General features: G+C 42.4%; 2 protein-coding genes across 6 annotated transcripts; one reads left to right on the top strand and one right to left on the bottom strand.

Annotated features, from left to right (window-relative positions):
• The first annotated feature begins 1,085 nt into the window (after window positions 1–1,085).
• LOC117848830 (uncharacterized) lies at window positions 1,086–2,344 on the top strand. Its single transcript, XM_034730390.2, has one exon. It carries the CDS (start codon window positions 1,394–1,396, stop codon window positions 2,009–2,011), a length of 618 nt encoding a protein of 205 aa, XP_034586281.1. The 5' UTR covers window positions 1,086–1,393; the 3' UTR covers window positions 2,012–2,344.
• Window positions 2,345–6,153: 3,809 nt separating this feature from the next.
• Window positions 6,154–18,396, bottom strand: LOC117848829 (uncharacterized). Of its 5 annotated transcripts, none has more exons than XM_034730385.2 (4): window positions 17,254–18,150; window positions 17,117–17,167; window positions 16,822–16,897; window positions 6,154–6,571 (listed from the first exon to the last, which is right to left on the bottom strand). In XM_034730385.2, exons 1-4 carry the CDS (start codon window positions 18,000–18,002, stop codon window positions 6,407–6,409), a joined length of 1,041 nt encoding a protein of 346 aa, XP_034586276.1. In that variant the 5' UTR covers window positions 18,003–18,150; the 3' UTR covers window positions 6,154–6,406. The 5 variants fall into 5 exon arrangements, 4 of the variants coding, with proteins under 4 accessions (XP_034586276.1, XP_034586277.1, XP_034586278.1 ...); XM_034730386.2 differs by having other exon boundaries at window positions 16,822–16,894; window positions 17,254–18,144; XR_004638938.2 differs by having other exon boundaries at window positions 6,507–6,571; window positions 16,822–16,894; window positions 17,081–17,167; window positions 17,254–18,195.
• Window positions 18,397–20,704: the final 2,308 nt, after the last annotated feature.

The raw sequence follows: 20,704 nt of genomic DNA on the forward strand, positions 1-20,704 counted from the left end.
AACATAGCTTGCAGATTCCACAGAAACAAGACACTAGCATTGCTCATGAAAGTTGGCATATCGAAAGCTTTTGACTCCGTTCGATGGGACTACTTAATATCCTTAATGCAGCACAGATTGCGGCATCCCTCACCACATCACCTAGGGTGCTGCTTAACGGAACTCTGCTCGAGCCAATAATCCATGGCCGTGGCTTGAGGCAGGGTGACCCTTTCTCCCCCATGCTATTCATCCTGGCGATTGACCCCTTCACCACCTTCTCAACTGGGCAACTGAATTGGGCCTCCTAAGTCAAATAGGAATAGGAGGGCAGGCTGCGTGGTTCAGGGTCTCTATGTACGTAGATGACACAGCTATCTTCATCAAGCCCATAATGATGGATGCCTCAAACACAGGCTAGACTCTTGCTGCTTTTCGAGAAGGCAACAAGGCTCTGTACAAACCTGCGAAAAACGAGTGTTGTGATCAGCTCCAACATTGACCTAGAAGGAGTCCGTGAGGACATGCCGGTACCTACGAAAAAAGAGTGTTGTGCCGATCAGATGCTCCAACATTGACCTAGACCGAGTCCATGAGGACATGCCGGTGACCAGGACTGGGTTCCAATGAGATATCTTGACCTAGATTTGTCGGTTGCGTAAAATTGAATTCCAACCCCTTATCTACACTGTAGCGGCACTGTTCACACTATTTTTATCTCACCTCTTCCTCCCTCGTACAAACCCACAAGGAGCTTGTGGAGCCACAAATTGTGGTTCCACTGGTTTTGGCTCCCGGAGTGCTACAGTACCGCTGCAATACTGGAGCCGGAGCCCGACCAAAAGGGCTTACTAAGGATTTTTGCAATATGCAATGTTGGCATGACAACATTTGGTATGTACTTAAAACTTTAAACCGTAACAACTATTACCTCCATCTTTAAATGTATAAATGTATGACATCTAGAACAAGCTAATTAGTTTAAAAATAAACTAATATTTTTATCTATCATATATTTTAAAAAAGAGACTGCATTTTTATATTATTCATGAAATGGATTTCATGGATAGGAAGCAGTATGATTCCGTTGGGGGAACCAAAACATAGTGACAGGAAGAAAATTTGACATAGCCAATTCCTCAAAGTTGCTCTAAAATTGAGTTTTCCTATGGTAACTCCAGCAAAGTCGGTGGGGCTCAAATTTGCAAAATGGCACCAAAGCCATTCAAGCAAATTACTGTAGACACAAAAAAAAGAAACAAAGAAAAGAAAGAAACTGTAGACAGTGCTAGACTTCTGCTAGACGACTCTAGTGAAAGTGTGAAACTGTGAAAGGGAAGCGAAGAAGATGACAAGCCACCTGTCCCTGTCCCTATCCATCCCTCCCCTTTGACCCCCGACATTCCTTCCACCCATGGACGACCACGCCGGCGGGCCCCACGACCACCGCCCCTCGCCGCCGCCGTCGTCGGACGCCGGCAAGCGGCGGCGCGTCCCCAACGTCCGCCTCGCGGGCTCCGTCCCGCCCCCCTCCCACCTCCCGCACCCGCGCCGCGTCCCCATCGTCCCCGCCACCAGGTCCCGCATACCCCTGCACCTCCAGCAACCGCACCAGCACACCAACCACCACCAAATCCCCTCTGCTGACCCGCCCCAAACCCTCCCAAAACCCCCCGCCGACAGCGGCGACGACCTCGTCCTCGCCGCCGCCTTCCCCCGCAAGCCGAGGGTTCCGGCGGGGCCAGCGGCGGCGGGGAAGGCAAACGGAAGGGCGGAGGGGACGGACACGGAGACGGAGACGGAGGAGTACGAGGAGGCGGGGGAGGAGGTGGCCGATGTGGCGGGGTGGCTGTGGGGGATGGGGATGGGCCGCTACGCGGCGGCGTTCCAGGCGCACGAGGTGGACGCCGCGGTGCTGCCCTGCCTCACCATGGACGACCTCCGGGACATGGGCATCGGCGCCGTCGGGGCGCGCCGCAAGCTCTTCTGCGCCATCCAGAGGCTCACCCCGCCTCCGCCGGCACGGAGGTGAAACGTTCTGCCTGCCCCCCTTCCTGCTGTGGGCGTGCTAGCTAGCTGGTTCGGCGGCCTCGCCTTGCTAGGGGACTTGGGATGCGCGGGGCGTAGGAGTAGCAGGTGTCCAAAGTGTAAAAATGGCAAGGTTTCATCTTTTGCTTAGCTCCAGAAATGGTAGCATGGTCGGTTCGAGGCTCGGGCGTGTAGTGCGTAAATGTGGATAAGGTGAAACAGAATGCTAACTCTAATGCTTTTGGTGTTGTATAGTGTTTTCATGGAAATGCTAGGTGCTGTGTCGTAGGCTGTAAATATGAAAGGATGAAATGGTAATGCTGGGTTGCTTTGCTGACCTCATGTTTCGATACATCTGGTGATTTCTCAATGTTTTTCTTGATGCAAATGGATCAGGATAGTGGAGGTTCGACATGCCTCAATGTTAACATGCCACATCCATGCATTGTGTCATGAACTTCAGTTCCGCTTGTAGGTGAGGATCGCCTTGAAAAGTCATAAGTAGGGAGTTTGTCCGTGCTGCATTGCTCGTCCCAAAATTCCATGTCTTGATATTGGTATCGTCCCAAAATGGAACTTGGATTATGTTGTGTGGATTTTGCTTAGCTGACCTTCTGCTGAAAAAAAAAGGCAAAGTTTCAATGTTGTCGATCCTTTGCTGTTCGACCTCCTTGTAATAGAACTACTAGCCTTCATGGAAAGATTGTTTTCACTACCGCAGTGCAGAGAATATTCAACTTTCCTTAATGGCCAACTTATTGGATACTGGTGAGAGTATCTCAATGTAGTGTTTATGCCTGATTAGTTGCTTCAGGGTATGCAACCCATGACACAGTGCACTTAAAATTAATAACATATTTCATGCAACTGTGCACCTCTGTTTAGTCATAAATTGGACTGTCATGAATAGTACGTACGAGATTTTGAATTTCTTATTGGCTTTTCACTTGATGTCCATTAATGTTTATTGTGGGATCTTTTAGAGCAAATGTTTCTTTATTATAGTGCTCAAACGATCGCAATAGAACTTGTATGGGTACTTGAAAGTATTTCATACATGTTAGAATCTGTCCAAATATTTTTAGGGCATTTAGGTTAAGCTTCTCGAGAACTAATGTTTATATATGATTTTAAATGTGCAGTGTATTGAAAATTGGTGAACTTGTGACATAGCTATGCCCCAACAGAACATGAATTGAACCTAATAATGTTCAAATGACAAATTACGACATACATAAGCTTTCCAATAAGCGAACATTTAGTTTAATATTTTTTAATTTTTTCTGTTATCCCATTTTCCTTGATCCTAGTTGAGTGATTGATAAGTTGTTGTTCCTGTTCATCACGTATATTATGCATGAGTTGTTCAGAGGATTGGCTTTCTTTCCTGTTCCAAGTTGATAGTTATTTTTATTTTGGTTTTTAGGCTATCGTCTTTTGCCACACTACTGTTGTGTACGCACAGGCCTTCTCTTTGTATTTTCCCCATTCTGAAACTTTCCAATCCTGAGTTGTTAATATCCTTTTTCAGTGTATTCTGGCAGTAATAAATTTTTGTGCAGGTGCCCATGATTGAATGTTTTTTCAACAACTTTGAGAACCTGAGTGAAAAAAAAATGACATGTCATTTCAAGTTCAACTGGGAAACCACAATGTGTACTTATGCCAGAGAATGAATGAAAAGAAACAAACAAGAAGGGAAAGGAATACATCAATGGGCCTAGAGCTTTCCCTTCAAATATAACATAGTTCAAAAAAGACAAATAGCAAAGTCAAAATGCAAGATATATGTAAGGCTACATGTTTCTGCTAGCTTGTTGCTAGTCTATAGCAATGAAAGAGTTATTGACCTTCTTTGGATTTCTAGTTATTTTTATGTTCTGGGGTCAGATGAGATGCAGTTACATGTGTTTTTTTTAACTATATGTGGGGTTTATTCAGGAAAATGTGTCCATGGGCCTAACAAAGTAGCAGAACGGGGGTCCAGTTTGCAAGTGTTGTGTGATGCAAATCTACAACGTGCATAGAACTAGGTTTGGGTGAAGGCAAAAAACATAGGTAAAGATGTATGTTAAGGCAAATGAAAGCTTCAGGTGGATTGCAGTTGGTATCATAGGATCATAGGTGCCCTTGTACGAAGCAGTAAGATGTGGAGCATTTCAGTAGGTCCTTTTCTCATAATCATTTTTGATGAAAAAGAACAAAAAATGATGGCATTTTGGTATAAAATTTTGCTAGAGGGTATATTTTGTTGTATTTGATTGAGAGCTACTCCATAAAAATCCTCAACTGTTGTTTATTCTTTCCTGGCCTAAGAATAATAGATTTTCAGGTCCAATGTTGCAATGCAGATTTGACATGTCTGAGTCTAGTTCCAATTGCAGGTATCCTTGTGCCATATTCTTGTGTCAGGTTTAGGCCCAGTTGAGAACATATATGGCATGGGAACTTGAAAGGATTTAAGGAACAAAATAATTGTGTAAAGAAAAAGTATTGCATGGTATATGACAAGTGGCATAATTATATTGGGCTGGCTCCTGATATGATACAGGGAACCTGCATGTTGGGCTTTGTCCTGACATGTGTAAAGAGGGAATCATTTTAGTATTAATTTTTTCTAGCGATGTCACCACATAGTACTAATATGAGGTAGACAATTTACTATACTATCTTTAACCCAACTAACTCCTTGAACCTGTGCATTAGTTCAGTTTTATATATTAAGTCAATCAGGTTGTTGTGTTGTACTATATCAGTGCTTATGTAAGTTGTTAAGTATAAATTATCATGACATATTTTTATTAAGTGTTTTGTACTATTGTCAGTGTCCTCAGGTGGTGGGGTGTGAAAGGTTCCATTATGTTTGTTACCTGTTATTTGATATTGTTAATGCTGTTTTTATGATTGTATTGTTTTCTCTATAAAGATGAGCAACCATCTGCTCTAATGATATGCTGGAATATGTGCTTGTGCAAATATTTGTTTTTTTATCTCACTGTTCCAGGAAAGTTTTGTCTTCAAATTTATTAGCATAACCGCAGATATGTTATTAAATAACGAAGAAAATTTTATGCTAACTATTTAATTTTGTTCATCTGAGTTAGACGCTGCCTACTATACGTTATGCACATATGGCATGGTAAATGCTTTAATGAATAGTTTTGTCTCCTTTTTCCTATATGGCACAAACCATGCAGATATGATGTCAAATCAATCTGCTTTGTTGCTTCCTATGATGTTCTTGATGTATTTATCAATTTTCTATGCTTGTGTTGATGGCTACTTTTAAGTGTCTTGCCGGAACAGACAAGTAACTTTTAGCAAGTAGCCAGTCGATTTAATGTTGGCCCTTTGATCAGTTGTGTGATCCTTTTCTTTTCATCAAGTGTCGGTGTGCACTGTGGCTGTTGATACTGCTGGTATTGGTGCCTTGTCTTGTGTTGAAGGGACCAACCCCACCTGCTTCAACTTTGTCTTGTTCATTCCTGGCATGCTACATTGGAGATTCTTAACCATGTTTTCTACCATCAGTTACCTCATGTTTTTAAGTATATATCATCTGTCGGTGAGACCTTTGCTGATGGGATTTGGTATTATTGATTATGTTCATGATCCAGAGTACAGTGTGCACCGAATGTACTTTAAGTCCCTGTGAGTGTTCTGTCTATTCATTTCATTTTCAGGATTTCCTGTTTTGCATTTCTATTTTTGTTTTCATTTTCTCTCATCCTGGGTAGCTGTCATAGATACACTAATGTATTCTTGGTTATGCTTGCTTGCATTCCTCTCTTTTGTATCTTGACTTGTGAGCAATTGTTTGCATTTCCTTGTCCTTGATGTTGACTTCCTACTTCCCCGACTTCGCGTATGGACTCTCTTTCATTGATCTTGACATGCTACCTGAACACTACGGGATGCTGCTTCATGGTGCTTCCATTGTGCTACATTGCAGCATCATTTGGTCACCGTGTGCTCTTTTTTCATCTGTATTTTCGTGGTGCTCTGTAGGTATGATTGTTTAAGTCATGAACATTTGTTTTTCCCATCATTAGTTTCTCTAAGTTAAAAATATCTCAAAATCTTAGTAGGAACCTAGATGAAACACTTCCAAATGCTTGGATTCTGCATGCCAGCATAGAAGGCAAAGCACTTGGAACAAAATAAATCTTTGAACTAAATAAATATGAAAGAATTATTTCTCAGGGTTTTGAAGTACAGTTACATTTTGGTGTTACCTATAATCTACTATCCTTGGTGTTCTACTATTCTTTCTCAGTGAGTTCTTTGGTGAGGATTAGATGTTAGGGGAGGGGAAAAAAGGGGATCAGTGCCTGTGTGCAGTGAAAACTAATTACAGTGTGAAAAGTTGTTTGTCTGTTGATGCTCCGTTCTCCAGGTGCTAGCTTCTGCCATAATGCAGTGTCATGATCTGGTTTGTGCTTGGTGAGCCAGGGGCCGGCAAAACCGCTGCGGCCTCAGCCGGCACGGGGCGCCAAATGGTGTCGCGGACCTGTTGTAGGGTCATCGTCGGCAGAAGGCGCTGCCCTCGACAGGTAATCTCTAACTGCATTACATAAAAAGATACATGTTAAAGAGTTTTTTTACTGGCAAGCATTCTTGCTATCATTATGCTTGTTGAAGCAAAGGTTATGACCACACTGTAAATTATCATTTATGCATGAGGGAAATACTAAAATACACTTCTTTTTTTGTCCTAGTGGTTTTACTATTTTATGTATTTTTGGTCAAACAAATATTGGCAGTTCATTGTTCGCATTATATGCTGAATCGGGACACATAATTGACACATTCCAATTTATTGCTTTCTATTGCATGGGTTCTTTGTATTCCTTTGAGGGGTTTGAGTGGTTGAAATATCATCCACAGCAAGATCTGAAATCTAATTACCAAATTGATTCTTCAGACCATCTAATGATGTAATACATGTGAACTTTTCTTATATAAGAAAAAAAGGTGCTGCATCATAGTTTTTCACTATATTATCTGCAAAGCTAAACTCAGGGACAGTTTTAGTACAAGTCTAGAAACCTCATTTTTCAGAGCTTATTCTGTCACAAGGGAAAATGTTCAGGTTTCCATAATTGAATGAATAGTCTACAGTGACATTCCCTTGCTATTGAACGAAGCTCTGCTAGTGCTTTATCAGAGTGTGATGGTTATCATAAAACTGCATAAGTCACTTCGGTGTTGCCGTTGAACTGCATTACATGTCTCCACTCATTACCATAACATCAACACCCTTCTTATAACTCTGCTGCAAACAGGGTATAGGACATCCCTCCCCTTCTGCATGTGAGGTCAAAGGGACCTTCCAGAAAATTTGAAAATTGTAATTGTCCTTTTTTTTCTAGGTATCTTTGCAATTAAGTTTCTAATGGGGTATTTCAGGGAAGGGATTCCTCCAGGTCTAGATATACTCCTAACCTCTGTCAAAACTAATAGAAGTTTGCCAGGAGGGGAGGTTGACACTAATGAAGTCCCACCAAATCAGGATTAGGTCCAGTTTGTAAGTTCCTGATTAAGTGTTATACCATATATACTAACAGTGACAGTTCAACCCACTGGGATCATAAACCTAGAACCCTTGATGCCACACCTAACAATGAAGCGACTAACTTGCTAGTCACACGAGGTGGTGTAAAAGCAAGCAGCTGTCCAGATCCAGTAGCTGCAATGCAATACAAGGCCTCCCAAAATTTTAAAAAAAATAAAAATCCAGTGGCTGCAGCAGTCTGACGGCGTGGTTTCACCGGAGAAAATGGCTGGAGAACAATCATTAGAAAAGGGCCCGCAGAAAGAAATACTATTTATTGCAGCTGCAAGATGGGGCCCTCCAATGTGATTCTCCAGATGCTGCCTAATGTTGACCCCACCCTTTTTTTCTCCCCTCTTTTCAGGTTGGAAAGGCACCAAAAAAAAGAGCAAAATTATTATACAACATGCAAAAGATTGAGGAAACTACTGTTGGGATTGCGATGTCTGTCAAGTAAGTGAAACACATGTGTCCACCTAACGTGGCATTATATGTTATCGTTTATCGTGCTAATCATTATCGCGTTTCTGTTGGGTGTTCACGTGTTACTTGGGAAGGCTTAAACTAACACTTGGCTGGAATGTTAAGGAACTGATTAGAATTATCAAATTTTTTTCTTATTTCCACCAAAAAACTATGGTGCTAAATTTAGAGTTATGACACCGGGGCATGTGGTGATCAGCAGCTAACTGCCAAGCATCTGCTGGTTGTGAGCTAGCATGCGTAGATCTGGACTGATGTGAGCATTGTGGGCCACAGTTCTTGAGGAAACAAACAAAGGAGCAAAGGACACGACATGCCTAGTGGTTAGGATGTAAAGCATATTTTTCACGTATTTTTGTGTGGACACTTGGCACTCAGTGGTTGGTTGAATGCTAGGCTACACCTAGACCTAACTACCTTAGGGTGGTTGGCCTCTCTTGGAAGGTCTAGATACATGCATGTTACTGCTCACAAGAGCCCACAGTGGCAGTGAAGTCAATGTCACATGCGTGCTTAGCTGCATTTTATAATGATGTGGTGAAAACAATGTTTATGAAGATTGCTAGTGGTTGTTGTGCAAGATAAGTAACCAGATGCTACATTTGGTCTAGGACTTTGGAGAAGTTCAATATACATTTGTCAGTAAAACTTTAGAAGATTTTTAAACGAAAACTTTAGAAGATTGATTGCATGCAATCTATAGGACTATAGTCCCCTCTCAAGTGTAGTAAAATTTGCCAATAAACTGAATGAATTTGCTTTAAACATATACGACATTTCCAGTTGTCCTATAATTTTAGGATTTGTGCACCCTACAGCAGAAGTCCTGAATTAATAGCAAACGTCCTCTGTTATTGACTAGGAAATTCTTATATCTACAGTATATAACACACACTTCTCCATTGGATTTGTGAATCCTGCATGGAACTAAAGCAGGTACAGTCAGACAGATGTTGTAGTTTATAGGTTTGGTATTTCTTAAATCTTGTTTGACAAATGGTGGATTTTTCCCGTATTTATGTAATGTTATACTTTCTTTTAGGCCTATCTGAAATGGACACAAAAGGACATAGGTAACCGGGGGAAGAGAGGAGCAGAATCTAGCAGATGCACCATCAGAATTCAACTCATCACTAATCATTTCATTGACCTACCAAAAGAAAATGAACGCAGCCTCCTAGAATTCTTTACCAAAAATCAGTAATGTTTAATTAGACCAATCAAGTTTATAAGCATAACTAGTTTCATAAACAAAAAAAAGCAAAAAACAGAGTCTTTGCATGGATCATATTGGCTGCAGCAGAAAGTGCCTACGATATTTATAAACTTCTTCTTTTTGCCATTCGAGAAAATGTCGCCTATACTGTACAACAGCTAGCTGCCATTGAGTCAATAAAAGTGATGGCCGGTTATACGAAGACGAGCACCATAGAAAGTGGGGGCAATGATAGATATCCTGTCAGGTAATGCTGGGCTAAACTAGATTGGGATGTTGGGTTAGTAGAATACAAAAGGCACCGTGTATGTGTGTGTAGTGGTGGACCAAAATGTATATGAAGCTGCAGGGTTTACATGGAGTTTTGCATTATGCAATCTCAGTGGGCAGTGAACATATTTTTCAAGCTCGTGTTTGAAGAAAATGCATGCATGGTCCTAACTTTTCCTCTTATAACACGAGTGCACTCAAAAGGAAAAAAAAAATGAAGCTCGAGTAGTCGTGCAAGGGAGTACCACTTTCCACACTGATTGGAAACCTTGTGCTGTACCACCATCTAAGCCAGGTATGTACAATTCTTGTGTATTGAAGAGTATAAGTTTATATATCATATATATTTAGTATTACACAGTTTTGATGGACTTTGCAAATATGTATAGAAATAAATACCAGCTCTAAGGCATAAATGTCAATGCAGTGCTTCTCCAAAATTTTTTAAAAAGAACATTTGATCGAAATTCATGATGTGACAGTCATGTAATGGTTGTCGGTCAGAGGCCATAGTGTCCCATGTACAGTGGCGAGAAAATGATGATTGGTTGTGTCGGTGGGGATCCATGGGAATACACAAGCGCAACAACCGGTATCCTGGACGTGATTACGAGGATGGCGACGACGCGATGGAACTCTTTCATCCATCGTCTAATCATCACCAAACATGTAGGGAGTACCAGAGATCGTGATGATCCCGTCAGGTCCCGGTACAACGCTCTGCGATTGGTGTGTGGACAATCCTCCTGGTGTATCATGATTGGCAGCTAGATAGGGACGTATGTATATATGTACCGATACTGTATTGTAATTTATTATGTACTGTATATATAGTTTGTCCACATGATTGTCTGTCCAAGAGAGAGAGAATTGAGTTGTTTGGAATGTTTACATTCCATAAAGGAAGACAAAATCAAACACATTTCTTGTTCGCTTAGTTTTGCAATCCATTATTTGCATCACATATAGTTGTATTCATTCGACTAGCTAGCTAGATGACTGTTTGGAAATTTCAAGTGTACCAGTTTCGCAACTGAAGGTATCACAGGGTTTTTGCAGTGATTGAGCCGAGGTCTAATTTGAAGGTATTGCTGATCTATGCATTAATATTGAGAACACTGTTCGTATATTGTCTGGTCTCGTCAGTTATTAAAAGCACTTTGGAGTTTGGACCATGCATTGTCTTGTGCGGGTGACAGTTGTGGCCATCCCAATCTAACAGCTATAGTATGTGCTTATATGTAGGTCAGGTCCTAGAGAGCTCTAGTTAACTAAGGTCTCCCTTCAAAATGCAGAATTCTGAAAAAAGATAAAAATAGGGGAAACACAGCGTTAAAATGCCTAGCAATTTGAATCCACTAATGTAGAGCACGTCATTCGATCGTATCTTACACAGCATACTGAAAACAAAATGCTGAGGCCATGCTATTTTCCTTCATATTTCCTGAGGAACGAAGAGTAGCAGTCCATCTCGCAGGAATATTGCCCTACTACGAATGGGGACCGTACCAACAAGCTTCGTATTGGCACTACACGTCACGGAACCCAAAACATATCTTTTATGCTAGTACACGTGGAACGCACACGTACCCATCCACGCCCTCTCGACAGTGAAGCGTATACGGATACACGAAACGTGTGCCAAACAATGCCTAGCATACATGTACGTATTCATCATCTGAACTAAAGCGACAACCGCACACGTGGGTCTCCACAGATTTTTTCCGTCTATCGCAACTACTTTTACTTGGAAAACCACACGTGGCGAAGGAGTAGGAGAGCCACGTACGCGTGCATAGACGACGTGCGTTTATTGTAGTGGGATCGCTTGAAAAGGATATAATAATATACCCAATTATTCCATGCACGCATGACCTCTGCGTCGATGGAGATCTCCATGCATGCACATGCATGATGATGCATGGATGGATGGATGCATATCGATGGATGGATGGATGGATGGATCAATCCCAAGCACGTACGCATGCATGCATGGACGGGGACGTCGGAACCCAACGCATGGCAAACCTGAATTATTGAGCCATCAAGCTCAAGCACACGCAGGCATGCAGTGGACGTGGTGCGAGGTCACGTAGCCATGCACATCATCAGCTGGCGCGCGCGCGGGCACACACGGAAGCCATCGAGAGCGAGCTGAAAGCGCGCGCCTGTTAGGTCTCACGTCCCCATTCCTGAAAGCTCCAACGACGACGCCCATCGAGCCTGCTGTCACGCTGTGCTGTGCTGTTGCATTGTGTGCCTGCTGGGTAGTAGTGCAGCCAGCTGCTAGCAGCGGCGATCAGTGCGTGGCAACTAACTCGATCACTCCCCGGCCGCTAGCTAGCTATTGCGAATGCATGCAAATGCTAAAAATAAGTCTGTAATTGAATTGAGTACAAGTTTGAAAAAGTTGAAATTTTGAGGTGCCTAGCGCAGTTTCACTCGCCAGCTTTAATTTGAATTAATCTCTATTAACTTTAATTTGGAGAGGTGAAATTGTAGAGGAGGTTAAAAAGGACTTAATAAGGCAAAAGCTTGGTTTTGGTAGGGAAAGGCGTGGAAGCGACACTACTGCATGCAAAGGGGCTACTAGAGGACACCTGAACGGCTAAAAGATGAGCTATAGTGGGGTGAGCCTACGATCGACCTCCTTTTGTTCACTGTTAGTTTCATGACGATATTTTCAGTTTATCCAGCAGCACTATTCGATCCTACAAAGTGTATTAATATGAGAGTCTCTAACATTATTGCATCCTCAATATTTATTTGGCCAGATATATAAAGGATAATCCGTATTTTAATACTAAAAAATCATATCATATTTTGATAAATTTTCAAGTTATTTTCATGTGTGAAGGAAAAAAAATAAGGAAGTTATTGTCATTTCATTCACTTTAAAATGGTTAGGCATGCACGCAGTCACACCCTGCGTGCTGAGCAGAAAAATGAAATATAATTTTCATCTGCATGCATGGTTGCCCTAGCTTATTAAATTACAGAACTGTTGTGCAAGCAGCGTAGTACTTTTTTCGAAAGGACCTATTGCTCAGCTTATTATTTATTAATTGCCTTTGAGTTCAGATTAAACTGGCTTCTTAGTTGGATGAAAGTAGAAAAGGCACCATGAAAAAGTGCGTAAAGTGTTAGATTACAAATGATGAATCCTTCATTTTTTCAATCTGCAGCTTAACTTTAAGGCTAGGATAGAACGGCTGGTGCATCGTCAAATTTTTTTCCCGCGCGATGCTTTCCAAAGCATATGTAGGTATACATATACTACTAGGGTAACAACTGCACTAGCACAGACAAAACTATGCCATAAAATGCATGCACACATACCTACACGGCTACACACAACAGAGCCCAGAAAAAGCCAAGGCCAATATTTAACAAAAGAAAGCAGAAAGTGTTATGAAAGAGGAGGTGAAAAAGAGAGATGAAAGAAAGACAAAGTTGAACGAGCCGCCTAGCTACTAGAAGGATGATGTCTAAACGGAAAAAATAAATCGAGGCTCTATACATGCATGGCTCACCTACCGCTCTAGATAGACTAAATTTAGAGTGTAGTGGCAGTGTACGTAGGAAGATCCAAGATACTGACTGAACAAAATAAAATTTGGAGCAGCTTGTCACCTAACTGAAAGTTGTATTTTGACATTACACATAAGGTTTTAATATGTAATAAGATGAAAGGACGACATACAAAGTACAAGTGTAGTAGAGTCCTATTTCAATGTAATTTTAGTTTAATGCAAGTCGAAGGTGAGGTAACATATATGTTAAGGATATGAAAAATTATAAATTATACAAGGTCTTGGAGATAGGAATGGTCTCTGGTCTCTAATGCAACTTGTCTTTTTAGATGCAATCTTACGAAATATTTCTTAAGATAAGCCTAAACAAAACATCTACGACACTTAGGTGAAAACTACAATAGCATGGCACAATCATTCTAAAAATCAATTACTTGCTTTGGTTGGAGTTTGTATATAAAAAGTTGTGAGTTTATGCATTTGTTAGTTTGAACATAGTGATTATTAGTGTTATTGTGTATTAGATCTCACAAATCTTAAACATAGAACAACTAGTTTCAGCATATTATATCAAAATGATATATATATAAATGATGTTTTCCTTTATGAATTTTTTAGAGCAAAACCAACAACTATCCACTAAATGAAGAATTTAAAATATCAAATTTTCATAATATGCATAGTTTACAATTAAGAGGCATGGCTACTACTCCGCTTCATTTTTTCTACTCATATGCATGCCCATGCATGCATTATTGACGTCGATAAACATCAAAAAGCATTTAAACTCAACAAATTAAATGAATTTTTTTAACTAAGTGTTAGACAAAGACATTGCCATCTCTTGAGTTCTCCTTCACGCTCCCTTCAAATTTAAATCCTACACGCACATAGCCTGTAAAATTTTGAAACAGAAAACTAAATTTAGGATGCTGGCCGAGTGCTCTACATGCATCCACCTACTTTATTTCCTAGAAAGCGAAGGCCAGTACAATGTAGGGCTAAGGAATCACTTGACCCTCTTTTACAGAAATCGGTCCAGAAAGCACCAGTTTGGATTCCTCCAGCACTATGATGATCGGATTGAATTAACCTCTCACGTACTATAGACACGTGAATTCCCATAATATACATGGTGGTTTATCTCATCGCACTTTTTATTAGTAGACCATCAAGCACAATCTTTCATTCAGTACATTTATTTCAGTAATTGTGCCATTTCCGTTTTCCTTCCATTTAGAATTAATGATCGCGAAAACCACATGTACGCATGCCCGGCCTTTCAAATTAAAGGATTCAAATATCGTATTTTTCAGGTTGATGTATGTAGCAAATACTTTCTAGAAACTCGATGTCTTGGTATGTGACGTTTTTTTTGTCTTTTGCATGCAATTGGCTCCATATTGTTGTGCTGAGGTGATGCTCCGCAAATTGTTCCCTGATGCCACTGCTACTACTTCAACTAACAACCACCCATGCAGCACCGACAGTCTCCAGTTTTTTGCAGCAACTGTTAGCTTGGGCATATTGACCTGTGCCAGCTTTATTTGACTAGATATATTTACAAAAATGATAATCACCTTGGCACCTTTCAAATTAAAGTGTTGTTTGTTATTTATGGGCGGGGATTTTCAGTTACCAGGAGATATATATTCAGAAAGAAGAATTGCCACATATAGTTTTCACAGATCGAAATACCTATGTGCCCTAGACTCATACTGTGGTGTGGCGCAGGTTCTCCTTGGTGTTATTAAGCTAGTGGTTTCCAGGAGTAATGTCCCTGAGTAATCAATAAATTAACTTCTCTCTTTCTGGAAGAAAAAAAATACAGGTGGTAATTAATTTCCACATAATCTAAACAGATTATTAACCTAATTGCACCTAATTTTACTAGCTCATTCAATGGGGAGAGAAAAGAAATATCAGAGGGGGTGCTAGGTTGTTAGAGCTATCACCCCTTCCTGAGATTGGAATTGGAAGATAGCTACTGTTTGTATATATTTGCCTGCAGGTAGCATGGCAGGTCCACAACCACAGGCCTGGCCGGCATGGTTGCAGCAAGGATCCAGAGCACCATTATGATGATGACACCTTCCCCCACTCACAGAGACTGTGTGTGTGTGTATATGCTTATATAGAGAGAGGCTTGCTTCTTGGTCATGGCAGGGGCATGCATATATTCCACAGGCATGCAAAAGCACTACACATTGTGGTGCATACTGCATAGGATGGTGCATGACTTTCACTGGATTAGGTGAGACATGGCCCCTTTTTTCCTCTTTGGGTGGATAGCAGTAATATCTTCAAGTAAACTCAACACCACTCTCACACTTCCTCAAGTACTAATTTCCTTCAAGGACAGGGCTTCTTGGGCCCTTCCATTTCAGGTAAAATTTGTGAGCAAGTTAAGCTTCCATCATGCTCGGACAATGCATATATGTGTAAACCTAAAGATAGGTGACGATGCAAAACAGCTGGCAACTATATATATACAAAATTAAACTTTCACCAGCTGAACCATGTATACATGGACCTGTGAAAATATGGTATAGTGTGTATTTCCTATTGGTTGAGGTCCATATATGCATGAATGTCCAAAGATCTCTAGAGGGAGGAGAGAGAAACCAAACCAAACCAGGCAGCCACAAAAGCATGCATTAAGCTTAGTTTGATGGGAGAGAAGATGGAGAGAGGTAGAGAGAGATAGGGAGGTGTAGAGAGAGAATATAGAGCCCTTAATCATGGGGTCCGGCCCGGGAGGGCGCCCTCCCCCCTGATGTAACAGGTGAGACGCACACCCCTCACCTACACCATTTGTCACAACAACAACAAAGACCTATGGGATGGGAACCTCGACATCTAAACTACTGTCCGTAGCTCTAAAGCTCCTTTCACCTACCAATATTTGGCGCTGCAGGTAAAGGCACTCGCTCACACACCACCCCTCTCTCTACAATGGAGAAGGGAAAGAGAAAGCAAGAGGCTAGATGGTAGCAAGCAGCTAGGTTAGATTCAGATGCATATATGGTGGCTACCAATGGGCAGGTGATTCGTAGTAACATCCTGTCCCCGGCCCTTGTTTGTGCCCTCCTACCTGTCACTTCATCCTCCTCCAAACTTGTTCTCTAGTGGCTTTTTTAAAGTAAGCATATATTTCTCAAACTGTATTCAATGGCTAAAAATGCAATTATTTCTTTGCGGAGGAAATTTCTTTATATTTATAAATAGAGAAATTTTAGAATGGTTGGAAGAAATGAGAATTTTCTTCGACAAGTCTTTTTCCTTAAGAAGTTTCTTCCTAATACTCACTGACAGGCTCACCCCATAGTTCATGCACGCGTGCGGTGGTCCAAATGTTGTGGAGAATTTCACAAGGAAGCCTATCCGTTGCTATATTTCTAGCGTTTTTTCATCTTCCGCTTAAAATTTGATCGTGTGACAGCTTATCGGTTGAATTTTTTCGCTTCTCATCTTAATCGAACAAAATTAAAGTTTACTCGCACTGAGACCATCTCAATTGACAAACCTAGAACTTTTGTTATGTGATCCTCCAAAATGTCCTAGTGGCTAGTGGAGGTTTGTTCAAAGCCCCCCCCCCCCCCCCCCCCCCCCAAAAAAAAAGCAAGAGCAAATCACACCTTGCACAAACAAAAACATATATGCATGCATATATAGAAGTCAAAGAAGGGGAAAATAAAATAAGTAGAGCAACCAAAACAAAAACATAGCAACATGGGGATGCGACATGCATGCCATACCTGTGAATCGTCGTCAAGCCCCAGCTTGTTAACCAGGTACCTCATCACTACTCTAACTGTCATCCTCCCGTCTCTGCTGCCCATCAACACACACGGCAGGTCAATGTGGCATGATCAGCACAGATTAATCAAAGGAACAATCAGAACTTAAATTAACACAAAAGGAATTAAGCAAAGTCGTCGTCGGCTCCTCGCTAATTCTAATTAAAAGAGGTAGAGGGAGGGAGGGATCCAGGTAGGTGGTGCAGGGGAAACGCACATGGAGATCTAGAGGAGATCGAGTTGAGATGCTAACCTAACCCTCAAGTAGCTCCTCGGAATCTGCGGCAATGGCGGCTCCCTCCTCCTGCATGGATCAGCGGCAACAGCATGAGCTAACCACCCACATTGCCCGGAAAAGTCGCTCGCGGGGCGCGGGCATGTCGTACTCACTGGTTCTGCGCCGCCCGGAGCAGGAACCACGTGCCGGCCTCGTGGGCGGGCGGTGGCGGCGCCGCCGCCACCACTGCCCCCACCGCCGCTGCCGGGGCCGAGGACGAAGGCCCCGGCTGTAGAGAGAGCCGCAGCTGCGGCGGCGGCGGGAGCGTCGGGGGCGCGGCTCCCGGATGTACGGACGTCGAGGGACCCGCCTCATCGGTTCTTTGTCGTTTCCGCCGCGAGGACGGCGGCGGCGGCGGCGACGTCGAGGACGGGCCGATCCCGAGCTGCAGCCAGGAGGAGCCGGCGTCGCTGCCGGTGCTGCTGCTGCTGCTACTGGCTTCCTGGACGACGTCGCGCGGGGGCTGCGACGGCGGCCGCGGCGGCGCTATCTCCGGCTGCTCGGGCTGCTCCTGCGGCGGCGGCGGTGGCGCGGCGGTGTCCTTGCTGCTCTGCCGGTGCGGGTGGGAGGGGTCCTGTGCCATGGGCCTCAGGGCGCTGCTACGGCGAGGACCACAGGGCGGCGACGACGGCAATTGGTGGCGGCTGTGGCTTCTGCTGAGGCGAACGCTGACGGCGGCCGGCCCATGGGCGTGGCGGTGCGGCCGGAGCAGCGTCACCATCCTCTCATGCCTCCTCCTCTCTGGTGGCGTTGCGCCGCGCCGCGGCCGACACCATGGGAGAGCGAGCGCAGGAGGGAGGAGGTGCAAGAAGAGGAGGAGGAGGAGGAGAAGAATGTTCAAGGGGGCAGGGGTGCCTTTCATATAAGGTAGACAGCACGGCCAATGTACATACACGCTACATTACACTACACTTCTCTTTCTCTCTCTAGTCTCTCTCTCTCTCTACTCTCTCTAGTCTCTCCCTCTCTACAACTACAAGCTAAGAAATGCGAGTGCTTGTGCCGCTGGAGGGGAGGAGTAGAGAGAAGGTAAGCTGTCATGGGCGTCCGCACAGTGCCCAACTTTGATCTTTGTGGGATGGACGGGTGGATGCACTACGAGACATGCGCAATTCTTTTCTTTTCCTGTGTGGAAAAGCAGGCGCTCCGTGCTGAGGTCATCACATGCCATGCACTCACTAGCGCGTGTATGACGCTGACTAGTTTACGGTTAGCTGAGCCAGCAGCTTAGTTTGGGGTGGACTGCTTGTGTGTCACTACGGCTTAACCTTTCCGAGCCTTGCAGGTGCTCTTGTCCTCTTGTTGTTATTTTTATTATATATGGATGGAAACGCACGAGCTGTAAGTAGCGACGGAGGCGCCACAGGAGAAAGCTGTAGCTCGATGCAAATTGTGAGCTCCACTCTGAGGCCAATTCACTTAAAACCATGTGGTATTAGGAGGACTTAGATAACTAAAGATTCATATAAATCAACTGTAACTAAGGTAAAAGCAAATGAGTTGTTAGGAGGCATTAAATTTTTTACCTCATATATTCACCAAGAATTAATTCTAGTGTTGGAGTCATTTTAAAGCCAAGGTTTGTCAATTCTAAGAAATTTAATTAAGCTAGTATTTTTTTTTCTTCATAAGTATACAATACTACCATGGAAGTTGGTGAATAATCTAGCTTGACAAGCTTGATGTCAATGAAGAATTTTTAATCTAGCCAACTGACCGTAGATTAACTTGTTAGATTTCTTGTGATGAAACGTATCTATATCATATTCATGTCTAAATAAGCTTAGCACGGGTACTCATACTTTTATTAATTTATTTTTAAAATTAATCATACTATTATTTTAGTTGTAGGCGATGTGTTTACTTATAGGTAGCGAGCTCTGTCTCTCGAAGATTGCGAGGTAATCGTCCCAAACTTCTGCACCAAAAGCTTAATATATACACAATTAATTCAAGGTAAATGCTAAATAAGGCGGAAACCGAAATTAGATACTGTTTGGTTCGTGAGGTTAGATGTCACTGCGAGCTCGCGCGCTCAACCCTCCCCCGTACGTGCTCGTGCCATGTCACCTCAGGGTACGGGTGCTCCGATCCGTCTGGTGGAGCCCGCACAATATTCCTTGCTTCCCTTGCAGCACCTCCCTGTCCCTCCCACTGTCCACGGATGCGTGGATAGCTAAGCCATTAGCTCCATCCATCCATCGGCGACAGTTTAGATAGCAGAACAAAGGTTGATTGCTCATCAATCGATCGAGATGTTCGACCCATCTTAGTTTATAATAACCATGCATGGTGATCAAGAGAATTACTGTCTTGTCTGATTAATGTGCCACCGTTTTTGTTATTACTATAGATAGTTCTCCTTTCGTTACTAATTGTAGATCATTTTGACATTTCTAAATTCATATGTTTTACTTATATCCAGATATGTTGTATATTTAGTTGCATAGGAAAAAAAAAGTTAGAAATATCAAAATGACCCATAATTTGGGATGGGGAGAGTATGCATGCATCCTCAGCAAATTTTTAGCCTGTCACTGGACTTAATCAGCCGCCAATATGAAGAAAATTTTGTTAATATTTAATGATTGATCAGACAAATTTTTAGTTCAATTAATTTTGCATAAAAGTGATTTGCATTTGCAATCTGATGGAGTGAAAACAAATTACTCCGAGAGAAAATAATTAGGTATAAATAATCAACGTTCTAGTGAGCTACAAGTTGCCTGAAGCATTCGATGCGTCTGTGAGCATGTATGAGCTCCACATGATGTACTTGCATTGAGGGAGCTAGTTGAGGCTGCCTGCTGCCTGCAGTAGTGGAGGTACGTGCGCAAGTCCGCCGTGACGTCCCTGTCACGTCAATTTCACCAACTATGTCAGAGCTGAATCCGCATCAAAGTACAGTCTAGCTCATATATTGTCTACGTGCATGCGTTATGATATTCCTCGATTTCAATACTTCACCCGGCCGGTTGGCGTTACGCTCGATCGAGTACTGCATCAAGAAACACCCTTAATTGTGTTGTTTCACCTTGAATGGTTGCCATGTGGACACACAAACGCATGTGGATGGTTTAATTCCAAGTTGTTTTTCAGACAGACAGAGAGAGGATACAAATGTTTCTATGACCCAAATGTTAATTTGATTCACTGGAATTAGTGAAAGTGGAGAGAAATTCTGAATGAGATGGCTTCTGAGTACAAATAATGAAATAATCCACCATGGATTAACCTTTGCTATTGAAATGTTCGAATAGTTTCTAAAGTGTAGGGACCGCTTATGAATTTTACTGGTATATTTTATTTTAGTTCGATAATTTTTAGTATCATGAAATGTCGAGCTATAGGGTTATTGTACGTACTGCTCTGGTTTAAATTTAGAGTGAAGCCCACGGTAAGTTAGGCTTAATCCAAAAGGAAAGCTCAAATAATTTCAAATTCAATCCAAACACAAAATTGAACCTTTTAATTATCAAAATCAAACTTTCTAAACTTGAAAGTTGAGCCGAAGTTCAATTTAAACTATTACCCATACTTTAATGCATCAAAGATCAAAGTTTT

This window comes from Setaria viridis, chromosome 3 (assembly GCF_005286985.2).
Source record: "Setaria viridis chromosome 3, Setaria_viridis_v4.0, whole genome shotgun sequence".
Lineage (NCBI taxonomy): Eukaryota > Viridiplantae > Streptophyta > Magnoliopsida > Poales > Poaceae > Setaria > Setaria viridis.

Bases quoted from the DNA above. Each gene is read 5' to 3' on its own strand.
- LOC117848830 (XM_034730390.2), top strand. From the start codon at position 1,394: ATGGACGACCACGCCGGCGGGCCCCACGACCACCGCCCCTCGCCGCCG.
- LOC117848829 (XM_034730385.2), bottom strand. From the start codon at position 18,002: ATGAAAGGCACCCCTGCCCCCTTGAACATTCTTCTCCTCCTCCTCCTC. The intron at 17,168-17,253 runs GTGAGTACGACA...TGATCCATGCAG, and splicing joins CTCCGGGCGGCGCAGAACCA to GAGGAGGGAGCCGCCATTGC. The intron at 16,898-17,116 runs GTTAGCATCTCA...GTTGATGGGCAG, and splicing joins AGGAGCTACTTGAGGGTTAG to CAGAGACGGGAGGATGACAG.